Source organism: Chanos chanos, chromosome 13, assembly GCF_902362185.1.
Source record: "Chanos chanos chromosome 13, fChaCha1.1, whole genome shotgun sequence".
NCBI lineage: Eukaryota > Metazoa > Chordata > Actinopteri > Gonorynchiformes > Chanidae > Chanos > Chanos chanos.
In genome coordinates this window covers 14397542-14412606 of record NC_044507.1, presented here as the reverse complement: position 1 = coordinate 14412606, position 15065 = coordinate 14397542, and the positions used below count along the sequence as shown (strand labels likewise).

The window sequence follows — 15065 nt, the reverse complement described above, 5'->3', positions numbered from 1 at the left end:
TGAGCTTTGCTAAGTGCATAATGCATCTCAATATAGCGCTGTGGTTGTAATGGCTTCGCTGTAGGATATCATCTGCTCCAGTCCCTTCAAGGAAATTGTAGATTTAATGGCAGTTAATCTGATAAAAGCTGTAATATGATCTTCAGAGGGTGGGTATGCATGCACACAAATCTTTGTGTGTGCGGAGGTAAGATCCCTTGTTACCTTGAAGTTGACACACAAACAATGTACAAATCGAATTGAACCAAGCATATTTAACATAGAGGGCCTGAGTCTGCTGGAAACTCTAATGTAAAATCTGTGAACCAGCCTTTTACTGTAGTATGATTCTGTATGGATGGTATTTTGTTAAGAGAACTCTGTTGGATGTGTTCAGTGTTTCATCCCATCTGTACTCTGTCACACTATGCATGTTCTGCAGAGTGAATGCATATCCCATGTGGCAAGGCCTCCATATGAAACGAGAGGTTATTTCTGCGTGTGCAACTTTGGTTGTCTTAGAAGATGGGGTGGTTCAGAGGTGTTGTTTTTACACAGTTGTCTCTCGATCTTTATCAGCCAATCAACAATTTACTCTATAAAACGATATTCAGTATTGCATCAATGAGGTTTTCACCCTGCGTCTGCACCACGTCATGTAGCACTGACTCTATACAGTGCTACATGACATGGTGCAGACATTGGGCTAAGTTATAGGGCTATTTATGTTCTGTATGGTATTATTCCTGTCTCTCTCGAGTATTCATGTGCTCCATGTCTAACTGTGTTTATCTCCACCTTCAAACAGTGTGAAGTCTGACTTGTCGTGCTTGAGATTTTTGCACACAGGTGTGAATTTAGGTTATTGTGGTCATCGTGGTTATGCAATCTGGAACATCAGATCTATGTTTTGACACTTTGTAACTGTCAAGCTTGTCACATTGCCCCACCCACCGGGGATTATTAGTGACAGCTAAATGGATACACAGGTGTGTGTGTGTGTGTGTGTGTCTGTGTCTGTGTGTCTGTGTTCAGGCTGCATCTGTCTCTGTGTGGGCTGCTTGTATGATTTTCCACTAAGAGTCTGCACCTCTGGAGCTCTCTGCCTCCCACATGCAAAGTGTTGGAAAGCACTATGTAAAGTGAAACAGAGAAACCCTCACTGCTGCTCTGCTATTGTTAAGTCTGTCACTTCTGTGGCAGGATCTGTTCCGTTTCAAGGTGCTCAGATTTGACACACACAAAAAGGAAAGAAGAAAAAAAAAATCCCCTCTCTTGCATGAACGGATGTAAATCAAAGGATCTAGCATCTTCTCACTTCCTTTAGAGACAAACAATTTCACTCCAGTAAATAAAAAAAAAATTAGAACGTCAATAATTAGATCATTAGAACATCAAACTCACCACTCAAAGATTTCAGTATTTGGCTTTATGTAAGTATACATTACATCATGTTTATGCAGGGGCATTGTGCTTGTATAACGTGTCTCTGATCTCTCGCCTACTGTTAGCCCCTCCTGAGTGCTATCTCAGTCAGCATGTCTCCTCAGGACCGTGTATATCTGGATAAAGAGGATATCAGGTTGTGTAGGAGTGAGTTCTACCAGCATTACACACATCTCCTCCTTGTTCATTATAAAAAGCAATGAGGGACATCAGCGGATGAGTTTAATATCTCAGGCTTCATCCTTAGCTTTGACAAGTTTCCAGTAAGGAAATATGTACTTGTATCTATTTGTCACACGTCAAGTTTTTTCTTTTGAAAACCCTAATGCTATGCCATTTGACTAGTATCCCTCATGGCGACACCACATATGACCACTAAGGGGCGACCTTGTGCCACAGTCATGCTCAGAGTTTTAGCCCCAGGCTTGGTTATCTTTGTAACATGTAAGAAAGAACATTGTGCTGACACAAAGTTTCAGAGGCAGTCTTATGCTTGGAGTTATGAAGTACAGTATTTTTTTCCTGACAAAAAGAAAGCAACTTAAATTTTGCAAAATGACTGATGCATAGTACCCATTTTTCATTTCTTGGTATGAATTGTGTCACAATAAGAATCATGACATTATATTCCAGTATGCTGTGAACACAAACAAACTTAATCTTACCACACAGTTTATTTGTTTGTTTGTTTGTTTTTTGTCAGCGTTTCTTCTTTCATTGCCTTCTTTCTTCAACTGCTTCCCAAAGGCTCAGCATTTTTATAGCATGTGTATGAAGACTTAAGCCTCGTGACATAAAAAGCTAAAATGGAACAGAGACGGAAAAGTGGAAATGCATACTAAATGTTTGAGAGGATCGTGTGTGCTGACTTGACAGAAAATGTCCCGTTGTCCTTTCACTGGCTTTTTCCCGTTTGGCTGATGAGCAACTGCAGCACTTTGATTCCCTGACACTGCAACTTGTGCTTTTTGCTCCGTGATGCTGTGTTACCATTACCATCCTCACAATTCGTTGTTGAATGTCATTGTTCACTGCTTGCTGATGTCATGTTGTCCTTCACTGTCTACCTGCACTGTTTTAACCCCACTGCAGATACAGATAATGATTGACAGAGAGGCACATTCTGAGAGGAATTGACAGGAGCCAGAGATAAGCATGCAGAAAGAGAGAGAGAGAGAGAGAGAGAGATGTTTACAGAGACATGGCTGACAGTGTGGGAGTGCCTAACACAGAGAATGACTGACAGACAGCAAATCAATTATACATAAGGTCAGCATTGTACAGGTGTAATTATGTGTGTCGTTAGCATGAGGGCGTTCTCTCTTAATGATTTTCATGCTGTGTACATCAGTGTAGGACAGACAACTACACCCACTTGACACTATGAATGTGCCATTTTTTGCACAATAGCTGACGATAATATAAACAAAACAAGTGGTCTGCTGATTCTCACATAGGGAATATTTTTTTTAACTTGTTGCCAAGCAACAATCCTATCTTCATTACCCCATAAAGGTTTATAAAGCCCCACAGCATGACCTGCAGCAAGAAGATTAAAAAAAAAAAAAAGCAAGAAAAGAATAGAAGTTATGTGTCAGTGCTCCTATAACACAATGACACAAGACCAAAATTTAGGACGTGTGCATTTCAGTTGGCTGTTCTATACAACTTTTAATGAAACAAATATAAAGTTGTCCCTTTGTGGTGTATTTTAATGTACAGGTCCAGTTTACCTAGTATCGTCACACAGCTAAAACCATGATTGTGATACGTGGAAGTTCCTGTGATGATTTGACATTTTTATCCTAGTTGCACAATAAACCAGTGGTGTGTGTGTTTGTGTTTTTGTGTGTGTTTGTGTGTGTGTGTGTTTGTGTATGTGTGCGTGTGTGTGTATACAGTATATGTGACTACAATATATTTGCATATATGCAGTATATATTACATTTGTTTATGTAGTTTATCCAGACTATCCATATGTGAAAAAGACAGGTGTGTTAATCTCCTCACTGCCAGGCAAAATGTTTGTGTATTCAGTTTGTTTGAATCTAAGAATATCCTCTGCTGTCACTGTGCAAAATAACATCCACACGAGAGAGAGAGAGGGGGAGAGAGAGAGAGAGAGAGAGGGACTCAAAGACGTTCTCTCTGAGAAAAAGTATAAGGGGGGAAAAAAGGTGCCGTAGATTTTAGGGCGCGCTGAGAAGAATATATAAGGACGCGCAAGGTTTGAGGTGTATGGAGACTGTGTCGGGGACGTGAGTGGATTACCAGGGAAAGCAAACAGACACACAGGCTAACATGCTGAACTGAGCAGCAGCAGCCCGGAGGTACACAGACCAACAAGAGGGTAATCAGCTGAGAAGACAGAGAAATGGCTCACAGCATGGATTTAACACATGACGTTGACTTCTCTTTCTGAAATTGGGGAAGAGAAAGTGGAGAGTTACATAGAGGCATTCTCTCTCTTTCTCTTTCTCTCTCCCTCTCTCGCACACACACGCACACATTCATACACAGTCTTCTTCAAGCATGGGGACAGTGAGTGAACTCTGTGTGTCCAGTTTTCAGGCATTCCTCTGCCCGGCAGTGCCAAGCAACACTCCAGGTAAGATGCCCTGAGAGGCAAAGATACCAGAGTGAGTCTCTTTTTTTAGTGTTCTGTCTGTTTGGACATGACATTTTTGGTGTTATCTTACTCAGCAATTTATGTCGAAAACTGTCTATTATGTGTGTTACTTGTCTTTAAGAGACAAATTTAATATTTCTCCTTCAGTTGTATTTTCAGAGTGACCTTTAACGTTAACTCATCTTAACACATAATTTTGAGAGATCAGCATATTTGTCACCTACTGTGTATTGAAGGATAGCTTGAGGTTGCTAACCATCTTTAAGGATACTAATGTCAACTCTGTGTATGTTGTATGGAGTGTGTGTGTGTGTGTGTGTGTGTGTTAGAGAGATAGAGAGAGAGAGAGAGCACACATGGCTGAGAAGAAAACAAACAGAAGGACAGAAATAGAAAGAGCTTGGTTCAGCTAATGAACTTGGTCTCATTATGGTCAGCTTAAGGGCTCTGCTCTCCTTAAGGAGAGGAACAAGGGAAAAAGATGCTAATATCCTCAGATAACGTTAGCAGATGTTAATTCCTACAGGGAGACAGACTCAGGTCTTTTAAATACATCCATTTGGGCTCACCGATATCCGCAAATGGAAACAGAGTCTACTTGTGTCTGCTGAGAAATATCACAGTTTCTAGAAACACAGTGATATTTCAGTATCGGATCGGGGAGAGTGTATATGTTCTGCTGTAGCACAATACCTTGATGCCACAACTAACTCTGGAGCTCTGTATCTTTAAAGCTACCTCTGTTCACCTTTATCTTAGTCCCAATCACTTGGATCTGCCCTGCCAGTGGTTTCCCTTTTAGTATAAAGAGCAGAGTGATGTTTACTGGCACTGCGCTTTAAACCCAGATGAAAATGGCTGCGTTCTGCAGTCAGTAATTATAGGCTAGAAGGTACACAGAATAGATGGAACACAAGACAAGATCAGGGGGGCCGCATTTAAACGTTTGTCTTTTTAAACTTGAAATCGATCTTGCGTTTCCCTCTACGGCTCACGCAAACAAATGAGACGGTTTTTTTAGGACTGTAGTTATATTAGGGAGGAGAAAAGTCAAGCGAAAGCAAAACTACTGACCAATGATGTTTGTACATCACACCAAGAGGTTTTGCTTTGCGGGAAACGGAGCGTTTTTTCCCAGAGACATCATTTGGACTTTTTGAAAGCTATTTTTTTTTTTTTTTTTGAGGAGAAATGAGGGTGCTGAGGGGTAGCTTTATGTGTCTCTGTGCTGTTACCATGCACTATGGGTGACAGAAAGGGGAAGGGATTCTGTGAATCTGTTGTTGTTATGAGGAAATTGCAACGTTAGCGTGAGGTTTCTGTGGAGAGAGAGAGGGATTGTTTGTTAGGCCAAAGATGAAGAGTGTCTAAACTTGAAGGCTCATGTTAGGGGAAAACAGTTGTAAAGCCAAGTTTAATGCTATTTATCAGGGCTTCGTGGAGAACTAGTTTTATTTTCCATGTAATAGAGGACATTGGGTTCAGGGGATTTTGGTAGAAGATGGTTTAGATTAAATGTGCCTTGAGTAATGTTATTTTAAATGAATCTCCATGTGTCCAATGCTAAGACAATGCTAAGAAATAAATACACAGTTTACCTCAGTACTGTGGCTGTCCCACTTTACCTGGCCTCAAGGCAGACTCTAAAACCACTAGAAAACGTGTGTGTGTGTGTGTCCGTATGTTTTTTTTAAAAATTAAGGCAAAAAAAAACTTATTTGAGGTTTCTAATGCTTGCGGAACTTCTAGTGCCTGGTCATCAGTTTTACACCATTGCACTTCAGTCTCACCAACATTGTAACATGTTGTCATGGATCTGTTTCGTTTAATTAAAAATACGTATCTATAATTATCCTCTCAACATTTCTGACCATATAAATTACCACTTTTTACATTGATCATATTGACTTTAGCAGACCGTTCCTTTTCTAGAGCCCTCTCACCTCATGATTCAACTCTAATTAATACAGCTATCATGAGGATGGCATGAGGGTGAGCGTAGTGTATTGTGGTTTTTGAAGTGATGGATGATAATTAGGAGAGTAATATCAGGGTAATTTAATTGGAATCCTTGTATCTCTGTGTTTGTTTGTGTGACTGTGTGTGTGCGCGCGCGCGTGTGTATGTGTACATATGTGTGAGTGTGTGTGGTTGTCGTTTTTCTATGTGTGAGCAGGTGCACACAGATAATTATTGCTGTCCTCCACTTGACACACAAATTGTTCCTCTGGCTTGCATTGCATAGCATTGCCATAGACAGCTGGGCAGCTGAGTCTGCACTGCCTTGGCCAAACAGACCAGTCACAGTAAGATCCTTCTGGCCCTGCTTAAAGAGGACTAGAGCGACATTACTGTCTATGAAGCGTCTCAGATTTCCCATCTCTTATCTCGACAGAGGAAGTTTCAGAATGTTGAAGATGACTCCATTTTCTATGGCTTATATGTAATGCGTCTTATATTGTAATGTGTTGTCCTCTGCTATCATCTCTAATGGTTTCAACCTTACTTTAGCCAGATGGCAAACATTTCAGCTCAAGATATTATTGATGTTCAAATATATTGCAGCCAAAAATTTTCAACTGCAGCCTGTTGAGACCGTGGAGTGGAATGGCAAAGGCAACCTCTATGGGATGTGTTGAAGAGTTTAAAACACGGAATCAGGCTGTCTCTCTGTCAGGGACTTCAAAGAGACTTAGGATGTTGAAATCCAAACAGCAGCGTATAGGAATCCACAAAGCCTTGTCTTTCAAAGTGAAGACTGACTGCTCGGTGTTGCCCCCCCCCCCCACCCCCCTCCCATCTCCTTTATATGTGTGAAATGAAAGCAGGCCATGATACAAACACAATATTGACCATATTTTCAGAGGGGTAGAACTCAATGACGTCACAAAGGGAGAGAGGGCATAGCACAGGGGGGCTGTAACGGTGCCTGTCATTCTGTTCTGGCATCTTCAAAGTGACATTAATGTCATGTCGTGTCTTAGATGGTTGGCCAGCCCTATTTTCTAGGGGGCTATTTCTCCTGACCGCAACTTGGAAGCATTTTAGATGAGATGAAAAGGTATGCTGGTCGTGGGTGCATCATGGTATCTTTGGATAGAGGGAGAAAGGGACAGAGAGAAAGAAAAGGAAAGGGAGAGAGATACAGAGAGAAAGACTGTATATCAGATCCTGTATGCCTAACACTGTTTAATTACCATATATGTGTTGGTTATGTGTATGTCTGATATCCGCTGTTCATGAGGAATGCAGAATGACTCGCAGGCTTAGTCACACACTGATATAAAGGGCTCTTTCATTAGGAGACCAGGAAATCACAACATTTCACACTCTGTGTTCAAAGCCTCCATCAGCAAGGACACACATACACACCCTGTGGGTCTACTACTCTGAAAGGCTTTTGTGTGTGTGAGTGTGTCTGTCTGTCTGTCTGTGTAAATTTAACAGTGGCATTTAACACTCTTCTCTGCTCTACTGCCTCAGTAAGCATTAGGTACATAGTCCTGCATGTTTTTACATAGCTGTCCTCTCGTAGATGATTAGAGACAACTGAGGAAAGATGAGTGAAGAACTAAGGCCTCAGTACATTTAACTCAGTACAGTCCAGCAGATAATTCCCCACTGACTTCAAGCAGAAATGACTCAGATTTAATGTCTATCTCATAGATACTGTGCCCTGTCTGTTTGCTTGCTTCACGGACCTGACTGTTATGATAGAGGACAGAGACTGAATTATTTACTAGCTATTTTGTGATACATATTATTAAAACATTAGATAGGTTGTGATTGCTTTCCCTCAGAATTATCTCAAGAGAAGAACTACTGACTCTGATCATTATTGTTATAAAGCTTCCTAAGATTTCTCAGTTCCTTTTTTTCTTTTTTTTTGAACGTCACAGAGTAAACAACATGAACTTTCTGGGTGAAACACAACTGGTTCAAGCCAATTACCGCTCTGTGTGTGTGTGTGTGAGTTTAATCTGCTATAACAGCGGATACAACTAGTCAGATTTGATCATTCACTCTTAATAATGATACAGCCTCTAGAAATCAATATACATCACATCTGTGCCAAGTTTGAACTTGTTTCTGATTCTCAGTGCACAGCATTTTGCTTTCTGCATGTCCTACACCTTTTTTTTGAAAGAGCAAGAGCAGGCTTTGTAACAGAGGCCATGAGTAATATGGAGAATATCTCTTATCCAGCTGATGTAGCACACATTCATTCAATGCCCTCTGAAATTATCCCCACACAATGAAGGATTGCATGGCAGCTGCAGGCAGTGAGATGTCTAAAATGAAGAAAGATGAGGCAATTACTCAAATAATTGCAGATATTCCCTGTCTCCAGAGACACTCTCTTACAGCTTTATTACTGTGCTGTTTCAGATCATCATTTGCTTCACTCTTATAGATGAGGTTTCCTCAGATGGGTTTCAGTGTCATCTCCTCTCACTGGCTCTTCTATATTAAAACAAGCTCAGTGATGAGGCACGCAACGTATTGTTGGCCTCCAAGTTACAGTACAGACTTCCACCACTAGAGGGCAGACAAACCCACTTTGGACCTTCCCTAATCTGTGCCCAATTCATAACATAGTGTGGTATTTTCCAAAAACATGTGTGTCTTCCACTAATCAAAGTATATTTGATTCACATTAGTTTGAGTGGAAAGTGTGTGTTCTTCAGATATAAAATATAGGTCGTAGTGCTTTATATAACATGCTCTACAAAATCTGACTTAGCAAAATGTTTTGGAGTTTAATTTAATTGTATAATAGCCATTGGTACACTTAAACTCATACGTAATGTGTTAATAGGCTTTGGCAGATCTGAGGGAAACAGTGACTGTATTCCCAGGGTGGATTTGTCAAAGATTGTCACATTCCAACACTTAAAACAACTGGAGCCTTGAGGAACAATACATGGAAAAAGTACATTCCACAAATAGCCTGTTGTGCATCTGAACTGCTCTGATAATGATCTTAGGTTTACAGTGAGTAAACTGTGTATGAACTTTGTTTTTTTATATTGTTTCTCAGAACAACCACAGTCTCTGGGTTCAATTTCAAATAACTGAACAAGAAATACATGCAATGCTATGGTTAGAAAATACTGTTTCAATGCCACAATTATTCTTGTTTTTTTTTTTTTGTCTTTTTAATGGCTTTGAAAAGGCTGCATTGTTACCCATGAACAGCATGTTAAAAGTTAATTTTGCCCTGACAAATATTTGACTAGGAATGCCTAACAGCATTGTTAAATGTTGAAGAACAAAGCCTTTCTCATATGTCATGAGGCAAGAAATGAATTTACATAATACTTACATTAACATGAAACTCATGTGCCAGTGACTGAAGCAGCACATTGTTTTCACATTACGCAAATGAAAAGGGCGACAAGGCTGCTCTACATTTCTTCACGTTGCTTAGTGATGAAAAGTATGACCTCATGTCAAGCTCAAAGTGTTTCTTGTTTCTCAGTTGTTGTTTTTTTTGTTGTTGCTGTTGTTGTTTAACATTTACATTTGCATTGTGGGTCATTGGGTGTACTCCATAAAATGAATCTAATTGTCTTGTGAAACACAGAGCCTCACACAAAACAGGGCATATTGTCAGAGACTGTTGTTGAAGAAGCACAACACCCATATTTATAAACCAGACAAGCATGTCTGCTGTGTTAATCTGAGTGACATCTCCTCTTTTGCCGAGTATTTCTTAAGAAATCTCATTAATCGCTCCTTAATCTGTAGTATTTCCTCCTATTCATTGTTGGTTTTTTATGCCTTTGTTAACAATTAGATTGTAGAAAGGACTGCTCCCCTTAGTGTCCCTCAAGGTCCACTCATATAGATTTTAAAAATGGAGACATAGTTTACATTTTAACATACTGCTACACTGTGAGTTAACAGTCCAATAGTTATGATAATCCAGCCCCCCCCACCCAAAAAAAAAATGCTGCATGTTTCCGCATGCCTACACCACCTCTTTCCTGGCAGCAGGGCATTGTCACCTGTTGTACATAATTGGCAGGTGGAGAGTGCAGGTAGTGTTGGTTTTATCGCACTTTGACCTTCTTAGCCAGAAGTGTAATCCCTTTGTCCTCATTCTTCATTTGTGGCATAGACAACAATCTCTCTAATTTATTGTATTTTACCACAGGTGAAGACACGTTCTTACACAGTTTTTAATGCGGTCTCCCTACTCCATTTAAAAGCACTGACAAGGTGCCAAGAAAAAAAAACTGTTTTGACTGGGTGTATGTGACCGGTTCGCACTGCCCACAAGATAGGTGTGTTGCATCTATAAACTATACGCCAGGCCGCGTGTGTCATGGTAACAACAGTTTTTGTTTTAATCAACTCATTTGTTTTACTAGGTGAATTTTTACTGTGTCAGATTAACTCTAAGATGTGTCCAAGTCACGACACACAACATTAAAACACTCCTGCATGTTGTACACCGCGCTCCCGGCGTTTGTCAATCAATTTCCCAACCCCCCACTCTCTCCTTCTGCCCGCTCGCACACAACAAGGGCGTGTGTGAGTGTGCTTGTGAAACAGAACACCGAGAGAGATCCAGGACGGCATGAAAGCGACCATTACGCACAGATCGTGAACGCGTCATTTGGCAAAGCCATTTGGCCCTACTTCCTACGAAGAACATGATTGGTTAGTTCTAGCCAAAGGCCCTCGAAACCACTCCCTTTAACACTCGAGAATACTCTTGCTTTGCAGTTATACATCCGGTATCGAGTACTATGTAAAGCAGTCAATTTATTGTCTAGAAGTTGAACCAGACTCAAAAACTATTTAAATAATAAGTTGATAAAATTTTGTCTTTTGTCAGAATCGGAATACGCCAAAGTAGACGCGATGGTGCTGAAATCGGAAGACGGAGTTGGTAAGTGACGATCGCTATTCACAACATATTTAACTAATTTCAACCCCTGTAGTATAATGTTCGTCCGTTTATTTTGGTTGTGTGCCATATATAAAGCTAACTAACGGTTTATTTGTGTTTAAATACCACTCCGAACGATTCTCTCCCATATAATTGCTCTTACACGTAACTTGAAGGTGTTTACAACTAACACGCACGTAGCGAGCCTGTTCCGAAACTCAGCCAGTCCACGGTGTTGCACTAAATTGTTTTGCGGCAGTTCTCAAACCAACCACTGGTTATTCTACTTTTGTGACTAATAGAAATCTAGTAGAATGGAGTTACATACTGAAACTAAATCGTAAAAGAAGTTGATAAAAATCTTTAATTTAAGAATATGAATCAACACGATTCTTATTCAGCCTAAATTTGCAACACACCGCAAAGACAAGAGTTACTGCAGAAGAACTGTAGCCAGACTGTTGGTCTAATGGGGCAAATGCTGACAACATTTTTGGGAGACTCTAAAATATTCATAACTGAATAAATATTTTCACAAGTTTCTCACCACTACTTATTATTATATTATCAAACAGAAATAGGTTTTAATGGAAAAAAAGGATTTCTAAAGATTTTGTTATTTTTAAAACAGCATAGACGTGTAAATTTAAGAAACCTCATTGCTTTTTTATAGCTTCTGTATTGTTATTTATTGCCCTTAACTTACATGCTGTTTTTGGTGGATATCCATTCAACAAGTGTGTGCAGTGCTGCAGCACACAGTGCCTTGTAGGTGTAACAGTAGAGAGGTGTTGCATTTCAGTGAAAATAATCTGTGACTGGCAAATATTGCAGAGTGTCATTTGTGCTGTATGTTTGTGCTTTGTTCTGATTTTTAAAAAATTTCATTATTAATAGGTAAAAAGATGAACAGAGCAGTCTCTGTAGATAAATCTCTGAAATGAAAATCTCAGATCTGGAGCTGAGAGGAATGGCTGCCAGTTGAGAGTTTTGTTGTTGTTGTTGTTGTTTTATAATTACTCTTTTGATTAACAGTTCTTTGTTTTTTGCATCAGTTGATCACAGTAGTTACATCTGAATGATACGTTGTTCCCTTCATGTAACAGCCTTCTTGGCTTTGTATGAATTTGTCTTTGACACATATGTTAATGAGGTGGAAACGTGTAATCCCTGGGTTGTCTTTACGTATTTTTTTTGGTTGTTTACAAATATATAAGACTCTCTTTTTTTTTTACGTCACCGTGCTGTGGGTCTCTGTCATCTCTGTCGTGTTCTGCCGACTGCCAGAGTTCTGTTGTGCCAAACCCACGTCTCCACACACACACAAATGGAGGACATTTAGGAATATCATTGCGGTGTGAGTGGTGGAGCAATTTGTCTAGAAAAACAACAACAATAAAAAAACGAGGCGAAGCGCATCCTCAGAAGAATTTTATGTTATTATGAGGAGAAAATGGCCACGCGCCTTGTTATCTAACTGTTCGTAGTTGCTAAAGTGCTGATTTAGACTAAGATCAAGTTCAGTAGAGTTCTATACTGCTCAAAGGGAAAAGTCACTGAGTGCCAGGAATGTGAGTTATGAGACAGAGTTAACACCATAGGATGTGTATATGCAAAAGCTTTTGCCTGAAGGTTAAACGTGGAATTTCACAGCTCAGTGATTACAGACATAAGACCTTAAAGGCCTGCATCCAAATATTGGAAATCCGCTTACACGTGAATAATTTGGATTTTGAATTTTCTGCCATTTGGCCGAGATAGAACGTTAATAAAAAAGAAATAGGTTTAATTTATGGTTTATTTTTTGATCTGGGAACAGATATTTGTTTGTTTAATTTCACAGTGAGGTGGGTAATTACATCATTGGTCTTAAATTACCTTAGGCAATGATGATTAAAAAAAAAGTCTAGCCCATGTGAACAAATGACTCATAGCACCTGAATGTTTGCCATGCTGTTTCATAGGCGTAGGCTTTATGACTCAACTGAATTTGGTGTTACTTTTGGTCTTTACTGATGGTCTCTATTGTAACAGAAGACAGTTGTTTCAGGTGCTGTCTGAAAGTGCTGAGTCAAACGTGTTTGGTAGCTACTGATCCATGCACCTGGTAACATCGCCATCGGCATGCGTTAGAAGTGTTAGCATCAGATGCCTTTGGGATTTTCTTCTTGTCATCCTCTCTCTGAGCTCCTTTAGTACTGGCTCATATTCATTCCCTCTCTCTCTCTCTCTCTCTCTCTCAGTGGCCATTTCATAATTTGTACTAGAATAACAAGTTTCTGACTCCATTACTTTTGTTTGCAGGCAGGAACAAGCTTTTACTTCCCTCGCTACTGAGTACTGAAGCAGAACTCATCGATGTATGTGACAGATAAGACTGTCACAACAATAACATTGTCTCCGTTTCTATCCCTGGGAAAGATTTCCAAAGCATGATTTCATATTCAAATTTATTTGATTCATAAAACTGATATGAATGTTAACATTAGGCTGACATTTGTGTTTTTAGGAACCACATTTACATAAGATTTGTTTGAACTGACGCTGAGCGCCAGCGGTGAGAAAGGGAAATTTCTCCGTTTTTGAGATTCTGCTTTGTTAGTTCTTTTCTATTGTTCTCCAGTGTATCGGAAGTGTCCGTGATCGAGTTAGGTAGGGAAAAGAATGGGTTGCTGCCTTTGTGTGTTTTCTTTTGTGCGCGTTAAAAAGGGAGCATAGCTGGTATTGTTCTTCTGTCTGTATTAGCCTGTGGCCTTGTGAGAATATTTAACAAGAGGTTAGAGTTTTATCTTGCCACCTGTGTGCGCTTTTTTTTTTTTTTTTCCTCAGCACAGAATCAGGGCGAGATATATGCTTCAGCTGTTTCAAGTTTTGTTCGGGTGGAGGTGGGGTTTGGTTGGAATCTTCTTTCCCACAGTCAGGGTGTGGAAATGTCTCTCTCTCCCTTTTTTCCACTCCCTCCCTCTCTCTCTCCCTCTCGCTGTCTTTCCGTCTCTCTCTCTCTGCAACAGGAAGCTTAGTCTTTCAGTAACCTCTTACTGGGGTTGCGGATGTTACAGCCCTCCCTGTAAAAAAAAAAAAAAAAAAGCTGTACAACCAAGAGTTATGGGGGATGGTGGGTCTCACGGTAGGCGTCACTATCAATTTGCAGTGCGTGAGATAAGCTGGCATTGATCTATGCAGAGTCGCTCAGTTTCCTGTTTGCTGCTGTTCAGATGTCCTTGACACGTGAGTGTAAAGGGGTCAAGGTTAGGATGTGTGATTTATGCTATCTCTCTTTACCATTCCTGAAACCGCAATCCTTTTTAGAGGAAAAGGTAAACATGTAGTCAGCTAAGAAGACTATATGGCTGTTTGTGAACATAGATACGACCCATAGTATACAAACGCTAACCAGGGTTCCACCACAGACCAGCTCAGATGCTTTTTTTTTTTCCCATGTGAGCAGCGTGTTTCTGTTAGATGATCCGTTGGGCTTTGGCCTGGTAACCCTCGGTACAGGATGTTTATGCTGCTAAGCTATGTCCTTGTTTGTTTAGCAGTCAAGCGCCTGTCTGCTTAGCGTCCCACTCACAGATCCACTCACTGTCCCATCTTCAGTCTCCTATAGAGCTTCCTCTCAAAGTCACAGTCTCAGTCATCAGCTCGCATGTCTCTCTTAGACTGGTGAGATCAGTAATTTAATAGAAAGCTTCTCAGCGGATGTGTCATCTCTTTGTGAGAGTCATACACTCTAGAGAAAACCCCTCATAGTACTGACTGAGGTCAGCTAAATCCAGGAAATATCTGCTGAATTTGGAGCCATGGGAGGTCAATGGCCTATTACTTGAGTAATTCCTGCGTTACTTTGATACTGACTCATCAGCTGTGTCGCGGTGCTTGTAAGGACCGCTCAGAGGTGAAGTGAGATATGTGATTTCAGTCTCGAGAGTGTGTCTGAGTGTGTGTGAGAAAGACCCGGGGAGAGAAAGGTTGGGAGAGGAAAGAGACTCAGCGACTCTGACTCACTGACCTGAAAGAGCAATGGTATTTCCTCTCTCATGGTGCAGTACGTGCATCAGTGCAGCTCGGAGAGGCTGGAAGTGATCCGTTCTCACTAACTGGACCTGG

General features: G+C 40.4%; 1 protein-coding gene across 4 annotated transcripts in view; it reads left to right on the top strand.

Moving 5' to 3' along the window:
- Positions 1–956: 956 nt before the first annotated feature.
- Positions 957–15065, top strand: part of cyth1a (cytohesin 1a) — a 34633-nt gene continuing 20524 nt past the window's right edge. For 2 of the 4 annotated variants that reach the window (XM_030790254.1, XM_030790253.1), the window contains exon 1: positions 3958–4033. In XM_030790254.1, the coding sequence (XP_030646114.1) occupies positions 3958–4033 (76 nt within the window). Of the gene's footprint in view, positions 971–3956; positions 4034–10841; positions 10956–15065 lie in introns of those variants that run through there. The other 2 variants (XM_030790252.1, XM_030790255.1) reach the window with 2 other exon arrangements.